The 25,847-nt window shown below is 46.3% G+C and overlaps 3 protein-coding genes across 3 annotated transcripts in view; 2 read left to right on the top strand and 1 right to left on the bottom strand.

Annotated features, from left to right (window-relative positions):
- The first annotated feature begins 339 nt into the window (after positions 1-339).
- LOC130117041 (heat shock cognate 71 kDa protein-like) lies at positions 340-5,439 on the top strand. The gene is made up of 8 exons (XM_056285178.1): positions 340-551; positions 758-963; positions 1,048-1,200; positions 1,288-1,843; positions 1,951-2,153; positions 2,354-2,552; positions 2,640-2,872; positions 4,417-5,439. The coding sequence occupies exons 1-8, from the start codon at positions 347-349 to the stop codon at positions 4,624-4,626; spliced, it is 1,965 nt and encodes a 654-aa protein (XP_056141153.1). The 5' UTR covers positions 340-346; the 3' UTR covers positions 4,627-5,439.
- Positions 5,440-10,943: 5,504 nt separating this feature from the next.
- LOC130116621 (histone H2A) lies at positions 10,944-12,350 on the bottom strand. Its single transcript, XM_056284586.1, has one exon. It carries the CDS (start codon positions 12,282-12,284, stop codon positions 11,898-11,900), a length of 387 nt encoding a protein of 128 aa, XP_056140561.1. The 5' UTR covers positions 12,285-12,350; the 3' UTR covers positions 10,944-11,897.
- Positions 12,351-12,574: 224 nt separating this feature from the next.
- si:ch73-261i21.5 (zona pellucida-like domain-containing protein 1) overlaps positions 12,575-25,847 on the top strand; it is a 33,039-nt gene continuing 19,766 nt past the window's right edge. The window contains exon 1 of the mRNA XM_056285171.1: positions 12,575-12,833. The gene's annotated coding sequence lies outside the window, so the exon portion shown is untranslated. The remainder of the gene's footprint in view (positions 12,834-25,847) is intronic.

The raw sequence follows: 25,847 nt of genomic DNA, 5'->3' as shown, positions 1-25,847 counted from the left end.
TTACAGAAAAGCATTCATGTTGTTTAGTGCTCACAGGATGCTCTCGCAACATGGAAGGAAGGTAGAAAAAGAGATGCGAGCGAATTCTTACAAGATGTTCTCTTACAACAGTATGATTGTTTATAATCACATTACTATGACTGAACAACTTTTGATTCTACATTATCCTAGTTCTGATTTTGTGGATGAAATCAAGCGTGTTACCCTTTTTTTTCATTATTTGGTGGAAGATGTAAAATGAATTGCCAAGTTTGTTTGAGGTTTACATGTTTTATGTTTTAAAAGGGATTATCGGCCCAACCAGATCCATTTTAAACATGACGTGTTTGGCTTTTTCAGAGAGATCATGTCCAAAGGAACTGCAGTCGGCATTGATCTTGGGACCACCTACTCCTGTGTGGGTGTGTTCCAGCATGGTAAAGTTGAAATCATTGCCAATGACCAGGGCAACAGGACCACCCCCAGCTATGTGGCCTTCACTGATTCTGAGAGGCTCATCGGAGATGCAGCCAAAAATCAAGTTGCCATGAACCCCACCAACACAGTCTTTGGTAAGGTTAGAGCTGAGTAATGTGATCTTGTTCATAAAATATTAAGTTACTTACGTGAGTAAATTGTGTCAGCCCCATGACAGAATTGTATAAATAATTTATTCTCAAGATCTTTTGTACGAACTTGAAAAAGATCACAAGTATCAGACAAAGATAAAACGTCTACCAAAAATACCCCCCCCCCCCTCTCTCTTCGGGAACTGTAGATGCAAAGCGCTTGATTGGCAGACGGTTTGAGGACCCAGTAGTGCAATCTGATATGAAGCACTGGCCATTCAATGTTATCAGCGACAGTGGGCGGCCCAAAGTTGAAGTTGAGTATAAGGGTGAGACAAAAAGCTTCTACCCTGAAGAGATCTCCTCTATGGTTCTGGTGAAGATGAAGGAGATTGCTGAAGCCTACCTTGGAAAGGTAACTTAAGAAGAATAGCAACAGGTTGATCATTTATTCTATTCCCACAAGGTGGACTGACAGCACTGCTTTTAACTTTTATAGTCCGTGTCCAATGCTGTGATCACAGTCCCTGCATACTTCAATGACTCTCAGCGTCAAGCAACCAAAGATGCTGGAACCATCTCTGGTTTAAATGTATTGCGAATTATTAATGAACCCACTGCTGCAGCTATTGCTTATGGTCTGGACAAGAAGGTGAGAAACAGAGATTCAATAATATTTAGCACTTTTTTTATCCATTAATACCTGAAAATCTGTGCTCAATCTTTTCTTATTTTTCAGGTTGGGTCTGAGAGGAATGTTCTCATCTTTGATCTTGGTGGTGGTACCTTCGATGTGTCCATCTTGACCATTGAAGACGGTATCTTTGAGGTCAAGTCCACTGCTGGAGATACTCATCTTGGAGGAGAAGATTTTGACAACCGCATGGTCAATCATTTCATCGCCGAGTTCAAACGCAAGTACAAGAAGGACATCAGTGACAACAAGAGAGCTGTCCGTCGTCTGCGCACCGCTTGTGAGAGGGCAAAGCGCACCCTGTCTTCCAGCACCCAGGCCAGCATTGAGATCGACTCCCTGTATGAGGGTGTTGACTTCTATACCTCCATCACAAGGGCCCGCTTTGAGGAGCTCAATGCTGACCTCTTCCGTGGCACCTTGGACCCAGTAGAAAAGTCCCTCCGTGATGCCAAGATGGATAAAGGGCAGGTCCATGACATTGTTTTGGTTGGTGGCTCCACCCGTATCCCCAAGATCCAGAAGCTGCTGCAAGACTTCTTCAATGGCAAGGAGCTGAACAAAAGCATCAACCCTGATGAGGCTGTGGCCTATGGAGCTGGTAAATGTTAACAGATTTCCTTTAATAAAGTTTTCAAAAGTTGAACAAAAGAAGGATCCACAGCCAATATGATCTGTTCCCAAGACTTATTAGTTCCTTGTATCTAGCTGTCCAGGCTGCCATCCTGTCTGGTGACAAATCTGAGAATGTCCAGGACCTGCTTCTTCTGGACGTCACCCCTCTGTCCCTGGGTATCGAGACAGCTGGAGGTGTCATGACGGTGCTGATCAAACGTAACACCACCATCCCTACCAAGCAGACCCAGACCTTCACCACCTATTCAGACAACCAACCTGGCGTGCTCATCCAAGTGAGTACATCAGATAATGCTGCGTATGAATACCTCTCGCTGTGATGACGTTTTTTCTGCCATTCGTGGTTTCCACCAGAGGTTGCAAGACCAATGATGGTCAAGAACCTTCCTTAGATGTCTGAGCGAATGAACTTAATTAATCTGTAGCCGGCGGTTTACATCTGGTCAGAGTTGCTAATGTTAGATGTATCAAACAGGTTTATGAGGGCGAGCGTGCCATGACAAAGGACAACAACCTGCTGGGCAAGTTTGAGCTGACAGGAATCCCTCCTGCTCCTCGTGGTGTTCCTCAGATTGAGGTCACTTTTGATATTGATGCTAATGGCATCCTCAATGTCTCTGCTGTTGACAAGAGCACTGGCAAGGAGAATAAGATCACAATCACCAATGACAAAGGTACATTACTGAAATGCTGCTTGAACCCAACCAAGCTCGTGTTTATTTGTGATCAGTACTTGATTTCTGCCAATCTGTTTGCGATAGGTCGTCTCAGCAAGGAAGATATTGAGCGCATGGTTCAGGAGGCCGAGAAATACAAGGCTGAGGATGATGTACAACGTGACAAGGTGTCCTCCAAAAACTCTCTAGAGTCCTACGCTTTTAACATGAAGTCTACAGTGGAGGATGAGAAGCTTGCTGGCAAGATTACTGAAGAAGACAAGCAGAAGATTTTGGACAAATGTAATGAGATCATTAGCTGGCTGGACAAAAATCAGGTAAGAATGTGCCAATATAATCTTTGTGGATGAATTCTGTAAAAGATTAAACATAAAATTTTAAAGTCCCTGTGATGGACTGGCAACCTGTCCAGGGTGTCTCCCCGCCTGTCACCTAATGACTGCTGGGATAGGTTCCAGCATCCCCGTGACCCTGAGAGCAGGATAAGCAATTTGGATGATGAATGAATGAATAAAATTCTTAATTTCAGCCTTTTCCTCCTCTATAGCTCTTTTGTAATGTTGAAAATTGTCTTTATTGCATATTGACTTGAAAATATCTGTATTCACTGGCTCTCTGTATTTATTGCCAACATCTCAGTTGTGGTTGATGACATTAACTAGTGGTAGCCAACTGTCAAATTTTGGGGCTGTAGTTGAGTTGACCTGACAACTACCAGGCAACCCAAATGATAGCAACGTGCTTACATTCTGAGGAGGCCGGTTTGCTGGCTAGCTAATGAGGAAATGAGCCAATTCATCTCCTGGTTTCTGGTAGTGGCTAAGGCAGAACTCTGGAGCAAACCGGCAGCTCTAATATTTAGGAATCGGGAATCAGGAACACTTTGTCATTTTACTTCATGCAAAACATATCCAAAAACCACAAGAACACACATCCAAACCAACAGATATATCCAACTAAACAAAAATCACTGTCCAAGGGAACAAACGCCAGCCAGGATGACTGTCGGAACCGCCGGTCTGCATGGGTTAGCAGTTAGCTTAGCCTGCCGCACTTCCACATCCTGTCAGACCGCCCTTAGCGTTTCCTCCTTGGGCGCAGCTCCAGGCAGGGACCGTGGTCCCCAAGCCCACCGGACGAAGCAGACCAAGCTCTCCCAGCTGATCCAGCGCCAGCTCTCCCAGCCAGACACCCTCGACACACCTCCCCGCACTCCACACAACGACACTGAAACACCACAGTCAACGCCAGGTGAGGCCGCTGCCAGACCGCCCTCAGGGTTATCGGACCTGCCGGTCTGCATGGGCTAGCAGTTCACTTAGCCTGCCCCGCTCTCCCAGCCGATCCAGCACCAGCTCTCCCAGTCATCACACGAAGACAAAACTTAGATGCAGATATGGACAAAGATACTATATGGATGGTACTGGGCGAGGCCGTCGCAAATGTGAATACGCGCCGCCATCTTCCGACACCAGCACTGGGTGAAGCCGCTGCAAACGCGAATTCGCACAGCCACCTTCCCACACTGGAAGTGGAAATTTAATGGTAATATAGCTGCAACAAAATATAATGCCAACTAAGCCGGCTCTTTAGTCCATCTGGCCATCCTTACATGCTTATAAAGCAACAAGGCCCTGCACCTGTTAAGCCCTCGTCTTCTACGTGTGATTACATAGGCTTTCAAAGAGAAGCAAAGTCTTCAGAAAAGACTATTTTCAAGGTGTTACCATTGCTTTTAATTAGAAATTACAACAGTTTCTATCACAGTTTTACAGTAGATTTCCAGATATAAAATGACATTTAAACCTTGAGAGTATCCTCATGATGTTTCTCTGTGTTTTCTTTTTCTGTTATTTTTCAGACTGCAGAGAAGGACGAGTATGAGCATCAACAGCAAGAGCTGGAGAAGGTGTGCAACCCAATTATCACCAAGCTGTATCAGAGTGCTGGTGGCATGCCAGGTGGGATGCCAGGTGGGATGCCAGGTGGGATGCCAGGGGGCTTCCCTGGAGCTGGTGGTGCCCCCACCGGCGGCGGATCCTCCGGACCAACTATTGAGGAGGTCGATTAAATGCAATATCGGCAGCCCCCTCCCCTTCATAATAAATCATAAAGCATGAAAAACCTTATAGGGACCCAATTATTAAACCGAGGCTGGTCATTGGCTTGTAATGGGACAGGTGAAAGCTGCTATGTGAATATTTTGAGCTGTTGAAGGAAACATTACCTGTGCACTTGGATGTTTGAGTCCCAATGAATAAATTATTAAATTATTGCTATATCATAAGACTTGACATATTTATTGTTTTCATAATCTAAAGATGATCTAATTTTTTTTCTTGTTGTATTTTATACCTTTAATGGATAGTGACAGTGGCAGTAGACAGGAAATGGGGGAGACATTGGGGGTTATGGTTTGTAACAAAGGTCGCCAGCTGGATTCGAACTGGTGAGACATTGTGACCATGTGATATGCGATGTAATCATTTGGCTATGGGCCCCAATCTAATGATGTCCATCCATCCATCCATCCATTATCCAAACCGCATATCCTGCTCTCAGGGAGGCTGGAGCCTATCCCAGCAGTCACTGGGCGGCAGGTGGGGAGACACTCTGGACAGACCACCAGGCCATCACAGGGCCGAGACACACACACACACATTCATAACTAGGGACAATTTAGTACGGCCGATTCACCTGACCTACATGTCTTTGGACTGTGGGAGGAAACCCATGCAGACCGGAGAGAACATGAAAACTCCACACACAGGACAACCCGGAAGGCCCCCCAAGGTTGGACTACCCCGGGGCTTGAACCCAGGATCTTCTTGCTGTGAGGCGACCGTGCCAACCACTGCACCACCGTGCCGCCCATCTAATGAAGTTTGACATTTAAACTGCATTTACCAATGGATAGAAAGTAATTTGTCAACAGTTCATCAGCCAGTGAAGCTTTGAAGCGGTAAACAGGACTTGGAAACTAGAAAGCAGCAAATTCTTGTGCTGTTTCAAACACCCCTAATGCTCCGTGTAGACCTTTCTGGGCTGGAAATGAATCATGACCAAGAAAGTAAGGCTGCTATTTGACGTAGCTTGAGTGTCTTTTGAACTACCATGCTCTGCCATGTTCTGAAGTTAGCACACCTTCCTTAAGAGGAAATTAGGAATTCACATAATGCATTCAAGACATTCCCTACCCGTCTAACCCAATTCAGGGTTGCAAGGGGCTGGAGTCTATCCCAGCAGGTATTAAGCCAAAGGCAGGGAGACACCCTACAAAGAGTTGCCAGTCCGCTGCGGGGCCATCACACAACTATTACTTAATTGATCTATCTCTTCATATTGATATGCAGTACCATAATTCCTCCACTATGAGACTCCTGGTCAGATTATTTCCCAGGATTGTTGGGTCATGGCCAGATCAAGCTTGCTGTAACTAGTAACAGGTGTGGGTGGCAGAACCCTACAGTCGAGTCTTAACTGTGACTTGAGTATTCAAGGCTTGACGTGGAGAGTCTGTCATCTGAATCCTCCATACTATCATCGCACACACACACAACAGTAACAAGGATGTGTGATTTGCACTCATAGCTACACTTGTAATTGTTAAAGTCGGCTCTGCTGTAAAGAGGAGCGTTTCCCGTCAGCTTGCTCCTAAACTGGTAGACCAGTTCTAATGTTAGCCCAGATAGCAAAATTGCTGTTGCCCGGACCCGTCCCACACCCGACACTTTCATCCGGCCCACATACCACGTGGAATGATGGCACTTGGGTGGTCCGCTGCCGTTTGCCAGATCTGGGCCAGAACCAAGCCATAGCAATGCCACATGTGCCACATATTTGCCAAAGGGGGCCATATTTGTTTTGTGATATTTAGGCCATATTCACCATTTACCACACGGGGCACTTCAGGGTCACATCCAGATTGCATGTTGCCCAGAGCACCGCATCTCTGCCAAAAAAGGCCCACATGTGATTTGGCATATTTGCTATTATACATGTGGGCCACTTCAGGCTCACATCCGTTTTGTCAGGGCCAGAAGAAGGCCACCAGTGCCGCATCACTGCCTGAAGTAGCCCACATCCAGGTGCCATCTGGGAGCCATCTTTCTGCATAGCTCCACCTGATTTATACAAAAGTAAGCAAAAGGGGGGAATTTCAAAACTGATCATTCAAAATTATCAAAGAAATTGCTTCCACAGAATTCCGTGGTAGAGATCATTACAGCCGTCATCGCCACTCGGTTCTGTACTGTAATGAAAGCCAGTCAGACGACTAACTAATGCACCAAACTTGTGGTAGCTGTAAAGTTTCAGAAGTTGGCGCTTTCCCCTCCAAATCTTCACAGCAACAGAAACTTATTTTTAAACTCCAGTTCCTCATCCGCCTCCCTGACCATTACTCATCCAACCTGGCAGGAAAGGAGTCCTGACTGTACGGTTACAGCAAATACTGCCAAACCGTTAATGACCTTTTAATGATTTATAACGGTTTTATTTCATGTAGGCTGAACTCTTCTTTCTGCCAACAGCATACGGAGGGAATAACACATTTATCAACACGCACCCCAACATGATATGTAATATGTAGGGATTTTACCAGTGTGGGGCCCGTTGAAATTAACTTGACATTGTGGCTGCAGGTTTTTTTTTTCCTTATTTACTCAGAAATAGAATGACAACATGATTAAAAGGGCATAAGTAAACCAGGGACCGACTTACAAGAGAAGCGAACTCGAGGAAGGTGTCTTCACAGAGCATCGATTCCGTTTAATGATAACTAAGCACGTGATTAAATCAAGTGTCTTGCTAACTACATCATCCAATGGGCATACTGCACCCCTACCACACTACATAGTACATCCCCACCACCACACTACATAGTACATCTCTACCACACTACATACTACACCCCTACCACAATACATCCCTAGCACACTACATAGTACATCCCTACCAAACTACATAGTACATCCCTACCACATTACACCGTACACCCCTACCACACTACATAGTACATCCCTACCACACTACCTTGTACATCTCTACCACACTACATACTACACCCCTACCACAATACATCCCTAGCACACTACATAGTACACCCCTACCACACTACACCGTACACCCCTACCACACTACATAGTACATCCCTACCACACTACCTTGTACATCTCTACCACACTACATACTACACCCCTACCACAATACATCTCTACCACACTACATACTACACCCCTACCACAATACATCCCTAGCACACTACATAGTACATCCCTACCAAACTACATAGTACATCCCTACCACATTACACCGTACACCCCTACCACACTACATAGTACATCCCCACCACCACACTACATAGTACACCCCCAACACACTACATAGTACACCCCTACCACACTACATAGTACATCCCTACCACCACACTACATAGTACACCCCCACCACACTACATAGCACACCCTTAGCACACTACATAGTACACCCCTACCACAGCACATAGTACATCCCTACCACCACACTACATAGTACACCCCCACCACACTACATAGTACACCCCTACCACACTGCATAGTACATCCCTACCACACTACATAGTACACCCCTACCACACTACATAGTACATCCCCACCACCACACTACATAGTACACCCCTACCACAGTACATAGTACATCCCTACCACACTACACCGTACACCCCTACCACACTACATAGTACACCCCCACCACACTACATAGTACACCCTTACCACACTACATAGTACATCCCTACCACACTACATAGTACATCTCTACCACACTACATACTACACCCCTACCACAATACATCCCTAGCACACTACATAGTACATCCCTACCACACTACATAGTACATCCCTACCACATTACACCGTACACCCCTACCACACTACATAGTACATCCCTACCACATTACACCGTACACCCCTACCACACTACATAGTACATCCCTACCACATTACACCGTACACCCCTACCACACTACATAGTACATCCCTACCACACTACCTTGTACATCTCTACCACACTACATACTACACCCCTACCACAATACATCCCTAGCACACTACATAGTACATCCCTACCACATTACACCGTACACCCCTACCACACTACATAGTACATCCCTACCACACTACCTTGTACATCTCTACCACACTACCTTGTACATCTCTACCACACTACATACTACACCCCTACCACACTACATACTACACCCTTACCACAATACATCCCTACCACACTACATAGTACATCCCTGCCACACTACATAGTACACCCCTACCACATTACATAGTACATCCCTACCACACTACCTTGTACATCTCTACCACACTACATACTACACCCCTACCACAATACATCCCTAGCACACTACATAGTACATCCCTACCACACTACATAGTACACCCCTACCACAACACAGCTCTACCACAATACATAGTACATCCCTACCACAATACATAGTACACCCCTACCACACTACATAGTACATCCCTACCACACTACATAGTACATCCCTACCACACTACACAGTACACCCCTACCACACTACACAGTACACCCCTACCACACTACACAGTACACCCCTACCACACTACACAGTACATCCCTACCACAGTACATAGTACATCCCTACCACACTACACAGTACACCCCTACCACACCACATAGTACATCCCTACCACACCACACAGTACATCCCTACCACATTACATAGTACATCCCTACCACACCACACAGTACATCCCTACCACATTACATAGTACATCCCTACCATATCACATAGTACATCCCTACCATATCACATAGTACATCCCTACCATATTACATAGTACATCCCTACCACATTACATAGTACATCCCTACCATATTACATAGTACATCCCTACCATATTACATAGTACATCCCTACCACACTACATAGTACATCCCTGCCACACTACATAGTACATCCCTAACACACTACATTGTACATCCCTACCACACTACACAGTACACCCCTACCACACTACATCCCTACCACAGTACATAGTACATCCCTACCACACTACACAGTACATCCCTACCACACCACACAGTACACCCCTACCACACCACACAGTACACCCCTACCACACCACACAGTACATCCCTACCACATTACATAGTACATCCCTACCATATCACATAGTACATCCCTACCATATCACATAGTACATCCCTACCACACACAGTACATCCCTGCCACACTACATAGTACATCCCTGCCACACTACATAGTACATCCCTAACACACTACACAGTACACCCCTACCACACCACACAGTACATCCCTACCATATCACATAGTACATCCCTACCATATCACATAGTACATCCCTACCATATCACATAGTACATCCCTACCACACACAGTACATCCCTGCCACACTACATAGTACATCCCTGCCACACTACATAGTACATCCCTACCATATCACATAGTACATCCCTACCACACACAGTACATCCCTGCCACACTACATAGTACATCCCTGCCACACTACATAGTACATCCCTAACACACTACACAGTACATCCCTTCAGCCCGAAGCTTCACGTCGACGCATGTTACAGAAATACTGCATGTAGTACCTACGTTACGAGGAAGAGTGACGTATTTCTATTAGGAAGACCTACTCGGTCTACGTCAGACTGACATTTACTGCGACTACATAAACTGGGTTTTAACAAACGAATAATAATAAACGAATTTCTGGGAGTTAAAACCACACATGACGTAGCAGGATATGTGACGCGCTTAGGCGTGTGCGCTAAACCACGGCAGACCGAGACCCCCGGTTCTCGTCCTTAACCGCGGCAAACCGAGACCCCCGGTTCTCGTCCCTAACCGCGGCAGACCGAGACCCCCTGGTTCTCGTCCCTAACCGCGGCAGACCGAGACCCCCAGTTCTCGTCCCTCACCGCGGCAGACCGAGACCCCCGGTTCTCGTCCCTAACCGCGGCAGACCGAGAACCCGTGGTTCTCGTCTCTAACCGGGGCAGACCGAGCCCCCTGGTTCTCGTCCTTAACCGCGGCAGACCGAGACCCCCGGTTCTCGTCCTTAACCGCGGCAGACCGAGACCCCCGGTTCTCGTCTCTAACCGCGGCAGACCGAGACCCCCGGTTCTCGTCCCTAACCGCGGCAGACCGAGACCCCCTGGTTCTCGTCCCTAACCGCGGCAGACCGAGAACCCGTGGTTCTCGTCTCTAACCGGGGCAGACCGAGCCCCCTGGTTCTCGTCCTTAACCGCGGCAGACCGAGACCCCCGGTTCTCGTCCTTAACCGCGGCAGACCGAGACCCCCGGTTCTCGTCTCTAACCGCGGCAGACCGAGACCCCCGGTTCTCGTCCCTAACCGCGGCAGACCGAGACCCCCTGGTTCTCGTCTCTAACCGGGGCAGACCGAGCCCCCCGGTTCTCGTCCTTAACCGCGGCAGACCGAGACCCCCGGTTCTCGTCCTTAACCGCGGCAGACCGAGACCCCCGGTTCTCGTCCTTAACCGGGGCAGACCGAGACCCCCGGTTCTCGTCCTTAACCGCGGCAGACCGAGACCCCCGGTTCTCGTCCTTAACCGGGGCAGACCGAGACCCCCGGTTCTCGTCTTTAACCGCGGCAGACCGAGCCCCCCGGTTCTCGTCCTTAACCGCGGCAGACCGAGACCCCTGGTTCTCGTCTCTAACCGGCGATAAGCGGACACGTGACTATCGGGCTGATCACGTCGACGCTACGCAAACACGTCGCGCGCCTCTGTGCCCTTTGTTAGTGCGCGTGCGGCAGCAGCAGAAGGCTGGCGGGTCGGAAAGTTCCCGGATGACCACAACACAACGGGGAGGCCGTGTGCTCGCCCTGTACCACAAACAACGTTTATTGAGACATGACAATACAGTTATGTAGCACGTTTACTATACAACAGCAGCAGCAGCAGCAGCACCACCCAACAAACCCCCCCCACTTGGTCCGTATTACGATGAACACTCGGCGGCGACGCGACGCGCCCCGCCCTCAAACAAAAGGCTCGCCATTCTCCAGAGCCCAGAACACACGGAGTCGAACTCGCCGCGAAATCATAAGAGGTACATGGTAGATATTCAGTCTATGAAGAGTCCAGACCAGAACCGATAACTAGAAACGATAACACGAAAGCACTGTCCCGTTTCCCGCAGCCACTCCTGGGCTGCCGTTTCAAAACAAAAGAAGAGAAAAGACGACATGAAATGGCGGGCTCGTACAGAAGCCGCCGTGTTTCGTCGCCCCCGGGCGGGGTCTACTTGCTCTTGCAGCCGGGCGGGGGGGTCTACTTGCTCTTGGCCGGTTTCTCGGTCTTCTTCGGCAGGAGGACGGCCTGGATGTTGGGCAGCACCCCCCCCTGCGCGATGGTGACCCCGCCGAGCAGCTTGTTCAGCTCCTCGTCGTTGCGCACCGCCAGCTGGAGGTGGCGGGGGATGATGCGGGTCTTCTTGTTGTCTCTGGCGGCGTTGCCGGCCAGCTCCAGGATCTCGGCGGTCAGGTACTCCAGCACGGCGGCCAGGTACACCGGCGCCCCGGCGCCGACCCGCTCCGCGTAGTTGCCTTTGCGCAGTAACCGGTGCACGCGTCCGACGGGGAACTGCAGCCCTGCGCGGGAGGACCGGGACTTGGCTTTGGCGCGGGCTTTCCCACCGGTTTTCCCTCTGCCGGACATGATCGGGAATGTGAAACCTGCTGTCAGACTCCAACCTGCGGTGCAGCGGCACTAAAAGAGGGCTAAACCTTTACGTAATCAGGTTGAAGGACCGTATATAAACCTCGGCGACTTCTCTGATTGGATGGTTGGAACAGAAACGCACAAACCAATAGTTCGCTCGCGGAGGCCGGCCTTTGGCGTCGCACCCGCCAATCATCTACTCGGCCTCACACAGGTGTATTAGCATAGGCACGTTATATAAACAGGGAGCGGTCGCCAGAGCGAGTCATGACACAAACTATGTTGGAACGGGAGGGGGTTACGCACATGGCTCTGAGCTCAAGTTTCACAAGGAACACTGGGAATGATGTATTGAAACATATATCCACCTTTCCCAAGGATACTGGACTGATGGGAAGGATGTATATATTAGGGACTCTAATGCAACAGTAGGAGGCGACAATGCTCCATCTGGTTGCAATGCGCCAATAAAACAGAAGAAGAAGAGAGTCCCTGTGAACCATTAGAGCTGTGATCCAGGATCGTTAGACTGGAATAGGTGTTCAGGTCAGTGGCGTAACCAGGAATATTTTTGTAGGTGGGCCTGAGTGAAAATGGGTGGGCCAAAATTTTCCAGCAATAATCCTTCAAACAAGACGCAAATTCGAACACATTACAGCACTAAACACATAACACAGGTTTTTAGTACGCGACCAAGAAACATACTAAAACTTTAATAAAAACCCACTTAAACAAATACCACGCCAGTCATTCTCGCCAGGCTGTGCACAACCATTTCAACATCACTGAGGAAAACAGCCCGACTCGGTCTAAAAGATCATGATACAACATGTAAGCTATAGGCCTATAGTACACGTTTTACAGCACAATGTGTAGACGCCGAGGGCGAGCGTTGAAGATCGAGATTATTTCATCATAGTCCAAAGAGTCAGTAAGTTCCCTTTCAAAGGACAACAGGGACAGATTGTTGAGGCGTGCAGGTAGCATGGAAGATCTTAGACATGTTTTGATACGGCCTGTAGTGGAGAAGAGTCTTTCAACAGTACATGAAGTCAGGGGAATGGGGATCATTGCCCTTAACAGTCTGTTAATGTTTGGGAAAACGTCAGAGTTGCAGCTGTCCAGCACTTCAATGAGGGATGGGTAACACTGACCCCTCTCCACTTTACCACGCAGTGCCTGAATGAAAACGGTCCATTCCGAACCCTCACATTTACCAAGTGCAATACAGTGTGGGGGGGGGGGGTTTGCTAGCCTGATGTTTCAAGCGTGCCTGGCGGAGGTGCTTCCAATCTACAAACCCGCTTCGAAAAACCGTGTTTTCCATACGGGGCTTGGGGAAAAGCCTACACATCTTACAGAAAACAGCGTTCCTTGCTGAGCTGTATTCAAGCCACTTAAATTCTTCATACCACTTATGGGAAAAAGAAGGTCATTTTCCTGAAGTGTTGGTTGCGGGGAACACTGATTTAGGCTGCGTGGGTGGCTCATCCACAGCAGACACATCTGGCGGCGGTGGCATGGTCAAGGGAATCGTCTCACCGTCGTCAGAGGGGGGAGGAGGAGAAGCTGTCTGCAACGGAGAAGCTGTAGCCTCCTCTGTCCTTCTCTCCGGCGGTATCTCACTCTCATTGGGCGGCTCAGTCGGTGCTGGAGCAGGTGTGCTTTCCTCCTCCTCCATCCGTGGCTTTTTTAAAAAGCGGAAGATTGAACTTTGTTTCGCCATTCCATAAGTTATGGCTAACTGTTGGCTATTGGCTAGCTAGCAGCAGTGGAGAATACAGAGCGTGACGGTATGCGCGCTCAGATTTTGCGGTTCTACGTACGTAAAAGGGGCCGACCTACGTGCTTGTAAGCCAGCGTGATTGGGTGGGCCTGGGCTTGAAATGGGTGGGCCTGTGACAGGCCAGGCCCACCCCTGGTTACGCCCCTGGTTCAGGTCCTGTGGATACCAGCTCATGTAGGTACGAGGGGGGATGAAACGGTGGCCAGAAACGGGCTGAAAGCAAGTCCTGTAGAACTGCCAGCACCAATCGGCAAAGCAGACACAAAACCATCTATAAGACACAAACTCAAAGCACAAAGGCAGGAATTATTTAAGAGTAATCGAAAAGGAAGACATCTGTACCGGATCCAGCAGAAAGTAGGAGTGGAAAGGACTTGGGGGGAAGAGCAGGAAAGACCAGAACATCATTAGCAGGTTAAGACTGGGTCATACAAGACTGAATTCCTCATTGCAACTCATCGGGAAACATCAAACTGGGAACTCGATGTCTGCCACCAACCCGAGACGATAAATAACAATACTAAATTAAACTTTCTCAAACTGAAGGAAGACAAGACAGAAATTCTGGTTACAGGCACTAATGCCCCGAGAGAAATGGCATCAAGTAGAAGGGAAGCCTGGCTGTACAGAGTAAGACTAGTAAGTAGATAACCTGGGTGTCTGAGCTGGATTTTAAATCCCATATCAACAGTGCTGGAAATGGGGGGGGGGGCTTTTCACCTACAGAATACTGCTGGAGTTAGACCCCACCTCTCCCCGGAAGACGCCAAACAGCGGACGCACGCTTTTATCTCTTGGCGTCTAGACTATCGCGATGCACTTCTTACTGGTTTACCCCCAAAACAGCATCGATAGGCTGCAACTAGTACAGAAGGCGGCAGCAAGGGTCGTAACAAAAACCAGGACGAGAGATCACATGACCCCAGTTTTAGCGTCTTTACACTGGCTTCCTGTAAGTCTTATTTATGATACGGTTTGGAGACAAAGTAAGAGAGACAAGATGGAGATGGTGTGGACATGTGTGGAGGAGAGATGCTGGGTATACTGGGAGAAGGATGCTGAATATGGAGCTGCCAGGGAAGAGGAGAAGAGGAAGGCCAAAGAGGAGGTTTATGGATGTGGTGAGGGAGGACATGCAGGTGGCTGGTGTGACAGAGGAAGATGCAGAAGAAAGGAAGAAATGGAAACGGATGATCCGCTGTGGCGCCCCCTAACGGGAGCAGCCGAAAGTAGTAGTAGTAGTAGTAGTAGTAGTAGTAGTAGACACTGGCTTCCTGTAGCACTGAGGGTTGATTTTAACATTATTGTATTCAGCCCCCTCACACCTGTCTGGCTGCGTATCTGATGATGCTCGGAGCGGGTCTCTCAGACCCTCTGGTGCGGATCTCTCAGACCCTCTGGTGCGGGTCTCTCAGACCGTCTGGTGCGGGCCTGCTGCTCACGGTCCCCACAACGCACTACAAGAAGTGTGGCGAGGCAGCATGGTGTTTTGATGCACCGGCGGCTTGGAAACAGACTCCCCCAGCAAACACGAGAAGCAACGTCCACAGAGACTTTTAAGAGTCGGCTCAAGACCCAGTTTTATGCTCTAGCTTTTAATTAATTCCACTTTATATTTCTTTTACTCTTATTTTCTATCTTGTACTGTGGTTTTATTTATTTATTTGTGTCTTGCCTTGTTTTATGCTGTTTGCCTAGGTCTGTGTTTTATTACTTTTAACTTATTTTATCTGTTTTGTTGTTAAGTTTTATTGTTTCCCTTGTTTTTAATGTAAAGCACTTTGAGCTGCATTTTATGTGTGAAAGGTGCTATACAAATAAATTTTATTATTATATTATTATTATTATTATATCGCGCTTTTCTAACACTCAAAGTCACTTTACAATAAAGAACATGTATTTTTTATTTGCCCAACATATGCAAAAGAGGGATTCATGCTAGAAACTATATATTGGAACAAAAAGGAATTATATACATGGAGCTAAACTCAATTTTCACAAGGAACACTGGGAATTATGTACATATATATAGCTTCACCCTTCTCAAGGATACTGGGCTGGCGGGAAGGACTAATGTAACAGTAGGTGGCGACAACGCGCCATCCGGTTGCAATTCGCCAATAATACAGAAGAAGACAAAGAAGAGGAAGAAGGTGAAGAAGAAGAAGAAGAAGAAGGGGGGGGGTTATTGAACAAGGCAACTGTGAGAGGTTAATGGCAGAAACGGTTACACCACCGACACCAATGAGGGCAATGAAGACGTTCAAAATGGAGACACAATGCACAAACACAAGGACAAAGTGTACATGGCATTTAGGTGAGGTTTTAACTGTGGCCGCCCACAAGACTGCAGCAAATCACAAAATACAGCCCTATATGTACTAAGTGACATTTCCCCCAATTTAAAATAACGATACTGTAACTGTTATGATTTGAGACCCGTAAAAAGAAAAGAAGAAAAGAAAGCTGCTAAATGGACTGACTTTGTCTATCTTCATTTGAATCATGGACCACAGCACATAGTTCTCCCTTTCTCTGTTTACAGTTTGCAATGCCTTGTTTCGCCTCGACGAACTTAGATGGGATCCTTCCCCACCATGGACATCCTCCCCCTTGCAGCCGCTGTTCACGGAACACCGTCCTACTCATTACACATGGTCGGCAGTTCTTCTTTGGTTTGACTTTTTTTCTTTTTCATTTTTCTCTTTTTAAGCTTTTCAGTAAATGTTTCTTAATACAGTACAATGAATACTTTCACACTTGTTCTGATCCTTCGAGGTGGTCATTATGTAGCGAGGAAAACAACCCAGTCCCATGGATCATTGTGGCTATATGCACTTCTATCTTCTATCACAATGAAACGAACAGATGGGAATCAGCAGTTGAACCTATGACGTCTGTCTCGCTTTCCTCGCATGCTCTGCACCACCCTGAAGAGCTCAACGGTGTTTCGAAAGAAACTCAAGTCTATGCTATCAATTCTAAAAATGCACCGATGAAAAGGTTCGCTGATCAAAATAACCAGTCATCTTGCCCCCTTTCCGCTTCCTCTCTCCTCCTCCTCTTTCCACATCATTTCAGCTGCACCTGTAGCTCCCTCTCCGTCCTCTCAAATCAGGTAGGACTCCCTTCAGCAAAACCTTGATTGGGGGAATGTGGGGGGGGGGGGGCGGGAGAAGGGTGGCAGGGGGGAGCTTTCTACTGGTGTAGGTCAGACCAGGGCCAGCAACAGCCAGTGGAGGAGACAGACTACTGGAAGAACCACTGATAGCTCTACTGAAGAGAGAAGAGTCCCGGATCCAGAGAGTGTACTGTGCAGCTAGTTCTTTCGCATCTTCCAGAAGGTTGTTTGGCATGTAGCTGCTATGAGCAGCTGGGATCACGACCTTGTATATGAGCAGCAGTTTGCCGTCTTCCCTCTAGAGGATATGTTCCTTCTGTCACAACATGCTGGTGTTCATAGTGTAACGGTCGCGGATGAATAGGCTTGGTAGCCCTTGGCTAAGGGGTCGGACCCTTTAGTCGACTGGTTAACGTTGTCGCTTGCGGAGCGGGAGCCACGGGTTCGCGTCCCAGCTGTGGCGGTTCTCGGACTGACCCCCGAATTTGCTACATTGGTGTCGGAAATGGGATGGTGAGACCGTAAGGCCATCGGAAGCGTATGCGCCCAAGAGGCGTGAGGAATTCCCTACAATAATATCCACAGCGTTTATCACCAGCAGGGCTTCCCCTGGCAGTGCTTCTTGGAACCTGGGGTGACTTGTCAGTGGAAGGGACAGGCCATCAGGAGTAGATTTTGTTACATAGTTCGACTCTTCGCTTGTAACAGGGAGCGATGTGATAAGAAGGAAAGGTTCATAGCTTAACAATACGCCCCTAGTGTCAAAGAGATCATTTACATAAACGATACCTTTGTCAACCCAAGTCTGCTTAAATATAGATTTTTTTTCCTAACCGCAATGTCTCCATTATTCCATATAATAGTTTTATGTGGGGAAAATTATGGGAGTAACATAATTTCCAAGCGAGGAGAGTCTGTCGGTAAAATGTAGATACTTTTAGAGGCAGTTTAGTAATACAGAAGTTACAGGTGAGTTACGGGTGAGCATGAGTGCGCCCTCTGGGAGAATCGTGGGGCCCAGAAAGCAAAAGGAATGATTAGCCAGTCTGACCACGTCCTGTCCAGTCAATTCAGGGTAATGCCCTCAGGCTGGCGCTATAGAGCGCCCCCTAGGAAATCGAATCGCTATTCTCGGTCCGTCATTCCTTGGGCTGTCAGGCTGTTCAGTGCTGAGAGCAGTCATTTTAAATAAGGCTGTGTGTTGTTGTAAACCACAGTGGTTGGTTTGTTACCTTGTCTGTTTGTCGCGTGGCTTGTGGGTCTGCGTTCACTGACTGTGGTGGGGGAATGTGGCGTGCAATGCATCTTGGGATGCTTCATTTGTTTATTTCTTGTTCTGTTCTTTTGACTTGTATGGATTTTTTGCCCTTCGCCTGGTCCTCGTGTGGGTCTGCATGCGGGGCCACGTGGGGGTGGCGGTGTGCATCTCTTGCCCAGGTACTGACCTGTCTGTTGTCTCTGACATGGTGATGATTGCCGCTTGTCTGTGAGTTTGTGTAGGTCTGGGTGGACTGTGGGAACTGAACTGACCTTCTGGGAGAAATGAAGTTGTCTGAATCTGAATTGAAGTCCACCCAGTTTTCTAAAAATATTGTACGGAATAAAATACCAAATAGAGTTTGGGGCTTTAAGACATTCCTTAATCCATGTTATCTTAAATGTGTTATTTAAATCAACAACATGTAGTAATTCAAACCCCCCTTCTTTTCTGGACCCTGACAGAACGTCTTTCTTTAGGCGGTGTTGTTTATTTTTCCATGTGAAGTTAGTGAGTATTTTGTTAATTTCTTTAGATGTTGAATCTTGGACAAATAATGATAGAGCAGGGTATACAAGCCTTGAAACACCTCCTGCCTTGGGTGAAAGGATTCTGCCAGAAATAGACAGGCCACGCTGAAGCCACATATTCATGAGACTTTGTGTGTTTTGAAGTCTAGGGAAGAAGTGCAGTTGTTGTCTAGTTGTCACATCTTTGAGCGCTGCCCCCTTAGGGCAGGCGGATTCGTACCTGCTGACGCCACGCATCAGCGGGCTAACGGCCGCCAGCTCCCTGCCACCGGTCTGTCTGCTGGAGCGTCCCTTCGTCAGATGGTGAGCAGAGAGACCAGGAGCAGCAGGGAGGAGACAACCATTTCAAGACTCTGGTTTGGACACACAGGACTAACCAGTACACTTTTCAGAATAGGCAAACGCAACACAGACAGATGTGACTACTGTGGCCAAGAAGAGACGTTATGATATATTGTAACGTGCAAGGATAAGTAGGCACGTTAGCCCTTGGCTAACGGGGCACACCCTTTAGTCGAGCGGTTAACGATGTCTCCCGCGGTGCGGGCGACACGGGTTCGCGTACCGGCTGGGGCGGTTTGTGGGCTGCCCCCCGAATTCGCTACATTGGTGTCAGAAGTGGGATGGTGAGACCGTGAGGTCATCGGAAGCACGTGCGCCCAGAAGCGTGAGGGAGCTCATGTGCCTCCCGAAAGGACGGTAGTGTAACGTGCACATATAAATAGAGTCGGTAGCCCCTTGGTTAACGGGTCGGACCATTTAGTCGACTGGTTAACGTTGTCGCTTGCGAAGTGGGAGACACTGGTTCGCGTCCCGTCCCGTCTGTGGCGGTTCCCGACTGCCCCCGAATTTGCTACATTGGTGTCAGAAGTGGGATGGTGAGACTGTAAGGCCTTCGGAAGTGTATGCGCCCAGAGGCGTGAAGGAGCTGATATGCTTAAGCGCGGGGACGCGCTTCCCGAAGGATGGGGGTAGTGTAATATGCATGGATAAGTAGACACGTTAGCCCTTGGCTAACGGGTCGGACCCTTTAGTCGACTGGTTAACGTTGTCGCTTGCCGAGTGTGAGACACGGGTTCGCGTCCCGGCTGTGGCGGTTCTCGGACTGCCCCCCGAATTTGCTACAATATTGTCAGAAATATGAGGCAGGAAAAAGACGTATGACCCAAAATCTCAGGAAAATAAAAATACATTTCAGATATTCTACAGAAGAATTAAACTGTTATAAAATCTTTTGTTTCAGTTTCTTAGAGTAATTTAATTAAGAATATTTTATTTTTGAGGGTGGGGGTAGTTTGGTCTTTACTCTCTTCAGCATCTTTAGTTTGGTCTTTACTCTCTCTTCAGCATCTTTAGTTTGGTCTACTCTTTCTTCAGTGTTCTGCCTGCGCAGTTTATTTTGATGTAATACCACTTTCAACCACTGGGGGCTGCATGCTATTGTTTTGATGTGATTTAGCGCCACCTGCACAAGAAGAAGAATGAAACAGGAAGTGCAGTTACAGTAGTTCCGTTGTTAAACGATCTTAGTCTGATACGCTGAAAGAAGGTAGAAAAAGTTGCATGTCTCAATCTTCGCTCATCATTCTGTTTAATGCCGTCAGAAAGCAATGACTGTAAGTCTAAATAATAGTGTACATCTTTGGTAACGTTTGTAGGTGTATGTTGTGTAGTTTGAATATTTTATAGGGTAGTTTTGTTAGCTTAGGAAAAACGGGATCTATAAGCTAAACTGTATTGTGTGCTAGCTATTCATTTGGATGTGTTAGCTACATTATTGAGTTGCATTGTGTTAGCAATACTGGATATTACTATGATAGTTTTGCGTTAGCTACAGATATTAGGTAAATAGCTATATGTTAGCTGCAGAAATAGATGTTTTAGCTAGTTAGCCATAGAGATTTTATACAGTCTTACTGTAATTCAGGTTACTTTTGATAGATAACGGTATATCTATATGCAGATATTTTACACCTATGTATATTTTTATATTTAGCGTAGGTGCTCAAAATTGTATTTTATTTTCTTCTCTACAGTTTCACTCGTCGTCGTCGTCGTTTCACTATAGTTAATGGCAAGACGTCATTAAATTCCCCTAACTTCGAGTTTGGCTTGCTGTTCATCTTTGTTCCAACACTTCTGGGAAGTTTACAACATTGAGGGAGCAGTACATTCGGCATCTTTAGCTTGGTCTTTACTCTCTTCAGCATTTTTAGTTTGGTCTTTACTCTCTTCCGCATCTTTAGTTTAGTCTTTACTCTCTTCAGCATCTTTAGTTTGGTCTTCACTCTCTTCGGCATCTTTAGTTTGGTCTTTACTCTCTATTCAGCATCTATAGCTTGGTAATTATTCTCTTCAGCATCTTTATTTTCGTCGTTACTCTCTTCAGCATCTTTAGTTTGGTCTTTACTCTCTATTCAGCATCTATAGCTTGGTCATTATTCTCTTCAGCATCTTTAGTTTGGTCTTTACTCTCTCTTCAGCATCTTTAGTTTGGTCTTTACTCTCTCTTCAGCATCTTTAGTTTGGTCTTTACTCTCTTCAGCATCTTTAGCTTGGTCTTTACTCTCTTCAGCATCTGTAGTTTGGTCTTTACTCTCTTCAGCATCTGTAGTTTGGTCTTTACTCTCTTCAGCATCTTTAGTTTGGTCTTTACTCCCTTCAGCATCTTTAGTTTGGTCTTTACTCTCTCTTCAGCATCTTTAGTTTGGTCTTTACTCTCTTCGGCATCTTTGGAGTAATAACGTGCTGACTTGTGGTAGCCTGCAACTCCGGTTAACTAGTCACGTTTTTCAACTCATTACCTTAATTAACTTGCATGGTGGAGGGGAAAGAAGTCAGACGTTTTTAAGTCTGCTGTAGCTCTTCCTCGAACATTATCGACTTGGAACCTACTTTTCTTTTTTATCGCCGTGCTCACGTTAGTCTTCTTGCACACGGAAGGAGATTTGGTTTTTACAGCATCTTTTGAGGTAATAAGCACCGACCTGTTATAGCCTACAACTCCGCTGAACGAGTCGTGTTTTTCAACTGGTTTCCTTGATTGTCTTGATTCACTGGGTTTTAACAAACTTGAATAAATTGACCACAGTGTGACGAGGTTGGTGCCCTCTGGACTTTAATTTCCGTGTTAATTGGTCATGGACATTAAATGTGTTTGTCATTACCAGTAACGGGGGATGACTTGTTGACACGTGAAGGCCACAGAAGACATCTGCACATCTCACGTGAAGGCCATTATAATAATAATACATTTTATTTGTGGGCACCTTTCAGAGCACTCAAGGACACCTTACAGCACACAGTAAAAAACAAGCAGCACTGTATCAAACAGCATAAAATCAAAACAAAGCAGGGTAGACAATAAAAAGTTAACACAACAGATAAGTATAAAATCATCATCTGCGCAAAACTCAGTGAAGCGTGTATCAGACTGAACATGCCAGTTTTAAAAGGTACGTTTTGAGACGGGATGTGAAGGTTGAAAGACAGTCAATGTTGTGATTGTCTTGTGAGAGAGAGAGTTCCATAGGCGGGGGGGGGGGGGGGGCAGAATGACTGAAAGCTCTAGACCCCATAGTAGTCAAGCGGGCCGATGGTGTAGTGAGTTGGAGAGCAGAACAGGATATGAGAGTGTGGGGGGATATGAAGGAGTTCGGAAAGATATGAAGGAGCTAGGTTATTAAGGGCCTTAAAGGTGAGGAGCAGGATCCTGAAGTCAATACGGTATTTAACAGTGAGCCAACGGAGTTGCTGAAGAACAGGAGTGATATGATCTATGGAAGGAGTTCTGCTAATGATACGGGCAGCTGAATTCTGGACCAGTTGAAGTTATGTGCAAAGTTGGTGAAAATGTTAACATGCTTTAATTGGGGATATTGAGATGCCAATTTGGTAAAGGAAAAGTTGGCTTTACAAAAGCGCCTGTTTCGACTAATCTAAACCAGTTGTTCTCAACCCAGTCCTCAGGGACCCCCCTGTACTGCTGGTATTCTGTTCCACAAGGTAGTTAATCACACTCGTTTTGATTAGATGGCTGGAATACCTGACACAACAGGTGAATGGAAATTACCTTATAGAATGGAAAACCAGCAGTACAGGGGACCCTGAGGACTGGGTTGACACCCACTGTCCTAAACCAACCTTTACTGCCTCAATCTATTCTTTCTTGCAACTTAGTGAGCTATAATCTTCCAAGTGTAGTCAAGAATCTTGATACTACAAACAGCATTAATAAAAAAGGAAAATTGTATATCTAAATATGAAGAACCTAAAAGGTTGGTTAATGATAACAGTCTAGTTGAGGCTAAAATTAATTAAATCCTATTTTCACAAAAAAAGCAGAATACGCCCTATATAATGGGATGACACAGTGACCCAGTGGTTAGCACTGTTGCCTCACAGCAAGAGGGTCCTGGCTTCAAACCCCAGGCCATCTCAGGTCCTTTCTGTGTGGAGTCTGCATGTTCTCCCTGTGACTACGTAGGTTTCCTCCCACCATCAAAAAGACATGCATGTTAGGGTTAATGCTCCTGTCTGTGCCCCTAAGTAAGGCAACGGAAAGAAGAATTGGTGTTGGTCCCCGGGTGCTGCAGCTGCCCACTGCTGTTATACAATAGGATGGGTTACATGCAGAAAAATTCATTGTAGTCTGTACAGTGACAAAAAAGTGGCTTTGTTTTTTTATATAGACAAACAAAAGTGGTATTAGTCGAGTGACAAAGCTAGCAAATGGCTAGTCAGCCAATTGAAAGCCCTAACTGCCTGCCAAATTAGGGGGATTAGAGACAAAATTTGGAATTGGGTCACCAATCAAAGAAATTAAAGTGTTTAGAGAGTTTTATGAGTGGCTTTACAGATCAGTGGATCAGATGGACATAAACAAAGCCAAGATACATTTTGAGGACATAAATCTCCCTAAACTTTCAGGAGAACATGAGGGATCTAGAGTGCCCAATAACTCTTGAGGAGCTGAATAAAACAAACTGTTCCCTAGTGGGAAGATCCCAGAGGGGTATTCCAGCAAGGCATAGAAAGGAAAATCCAGGCTTATTTTTGATAAGTCTTGCTAATTTAAGTGAGTTCTGTTCCATTACTGTGGCTTAAAGCAGTGGTTCCCAACCTGGGGTCCGCACACCCCTTGGGGGGGGGCGCCTGAGAGCCCAGGGGGTACGCGAGACTTTGTCTGCTCTGAGGGGGGGGGGCGTCAAAGATCACGGGGTGAGCGAGGCTTTTCTGCACTGAGGTTGTCAGTGCACATGTTAAATAAGAGCATAATAACTCACTTACTGGATAATTTATTTTATACAAAAGTCTTTACATAGAAATATTTAAAAAGATACATTTTTTGGTTTCCCCCCCCTTCTAAAATGTAGTTGGGCTACACCTAGTAACCACACCTCTGTGACCCGTCAATCTGCGCTACCAAACTGTGAGCGCGCAGTGTTGTTAGGTAGCTCCTCAGCTAGCAGCTAATGTTAGCTCATCTAACTCAGCTAGCACCTAATGTTAGCTCATTTTGGTTTGTTCCTGTAGTCAGCAGCAGCACTTTATGAATGAAACAACATAGCTGAGAAACGTAAAAGTGCGGATGACTCAGTATCAAGAAAGAAAGTAAGGCTTTATTTCAAAAGCTACCTTAACTTTGGTTTTATGGAAGGCCAGGACAAGTCTTGGCCAGAATGTGTCATGTGTGGTGAGAAACTAGCAAGTGAAAGCTAATAAGAATTGGTGTAATATGGTCAAATTTTCTAGATTTAGTCAGGATTCTAGATGCAGCATTCTGAACCATCTGAAGAATTTTAGTACTAACATGTGACAGACCTGACAACAGACCATTACAGTAATCAAGTCTGGATGAAACAAATGCATGTATTAGAGTCTCTGCATCAGCCATGGACAGGAAAGACAAAATTTTAGCTATGTTACGTAAGTGAAAAAAGGCAGTCTTGGTGATTTCTTTAATGTGCTTATCAAAGGAAAGGCTGGGATCAAACGTATCGCCAAGATTTTTGGCTGTAACATTTTGTGAAACCACAGAGATGTCAAGCGTTACTGTTACTTGATCAAATTGGTGTCTGTGTCTAGCAGGGCCAATGACCAGCATCTCGGTTTTATCTGAATTTAAAAGCAGGAAATTTAGTGACATCAAATTTTTCACAGTAGCCAAGCAGGCCTCTAAATTATTCATTTGAGTGCGATCATCAGCACTTCTATGCACATACAGCTGAGTATCATCCACATATCAATGGAAATGTATTTCATGACTGCGTATAATTTGGCCAAGAGGTGAAATATAAAGAGAAAAGTAGAGGGCCAAGAACTGAGCCCTGAGGTACACCATATTTAATGTCAGAGTATTTCAATGTAATATTATTATAGTAGACACAATGTGTTCTTCCAGATAAGAAGGACTTAAGCCAAGAGTGAGCCAGGCCATAGACACCAAAATTACAATTTATTCTGTCTAATAGTATACAGTGATCAGTGATGTCAGAGGCTGCACTGAGGGCCAGTTGTAGAAGCACAAATGTGGAATCAGAGTCGATAGTAAGTAGAAGATCGTTTACCACTCTGGTCCAAACAGTTTCAGTGGAGTGACAGGCCGTGAAAGCTGATTGAAAAGGTTCCTCTGTGGGTGTCCTCAGGTGGAGGTCCCCACCTGTAGCAGTGGCATCTGTGTTTGTTTTGGTGGCTAAAATTATATTTTTGGCTATTGAGGTGGCTCCTGTTGAGATGTAACCGAGAAGAATGAATATAGGCCAAGGGTTACTAGGCCAGAAAGGCTTCAAACACCTCACTGAATTAGGCTAATTAACAGTGGATGTTATGTTGTAGTTATGTCAGTTTTCATAAATTATTCTAC

This window comes from Lampris incognitus, chromosome 8, assembly GCF_029633865.1.
Source record: "Lampris incognitus isolate fLamInc1 chromosome 8, fLamInc1.hap2, whole genome shotgun sequence".
Classification (NCBI taxonomy): domain Eukaryota; kingdom Metazoa; phylum Chordata; class Actinopteri; order Lampriformes; family Lampridae; genus Lampris; species Lampris incognitus.
The sequence above is the reverse complement of the archived record's forward strand: the minus strand, read 5'-3'. Positions and strand labels throughout refer to the sequence as shown.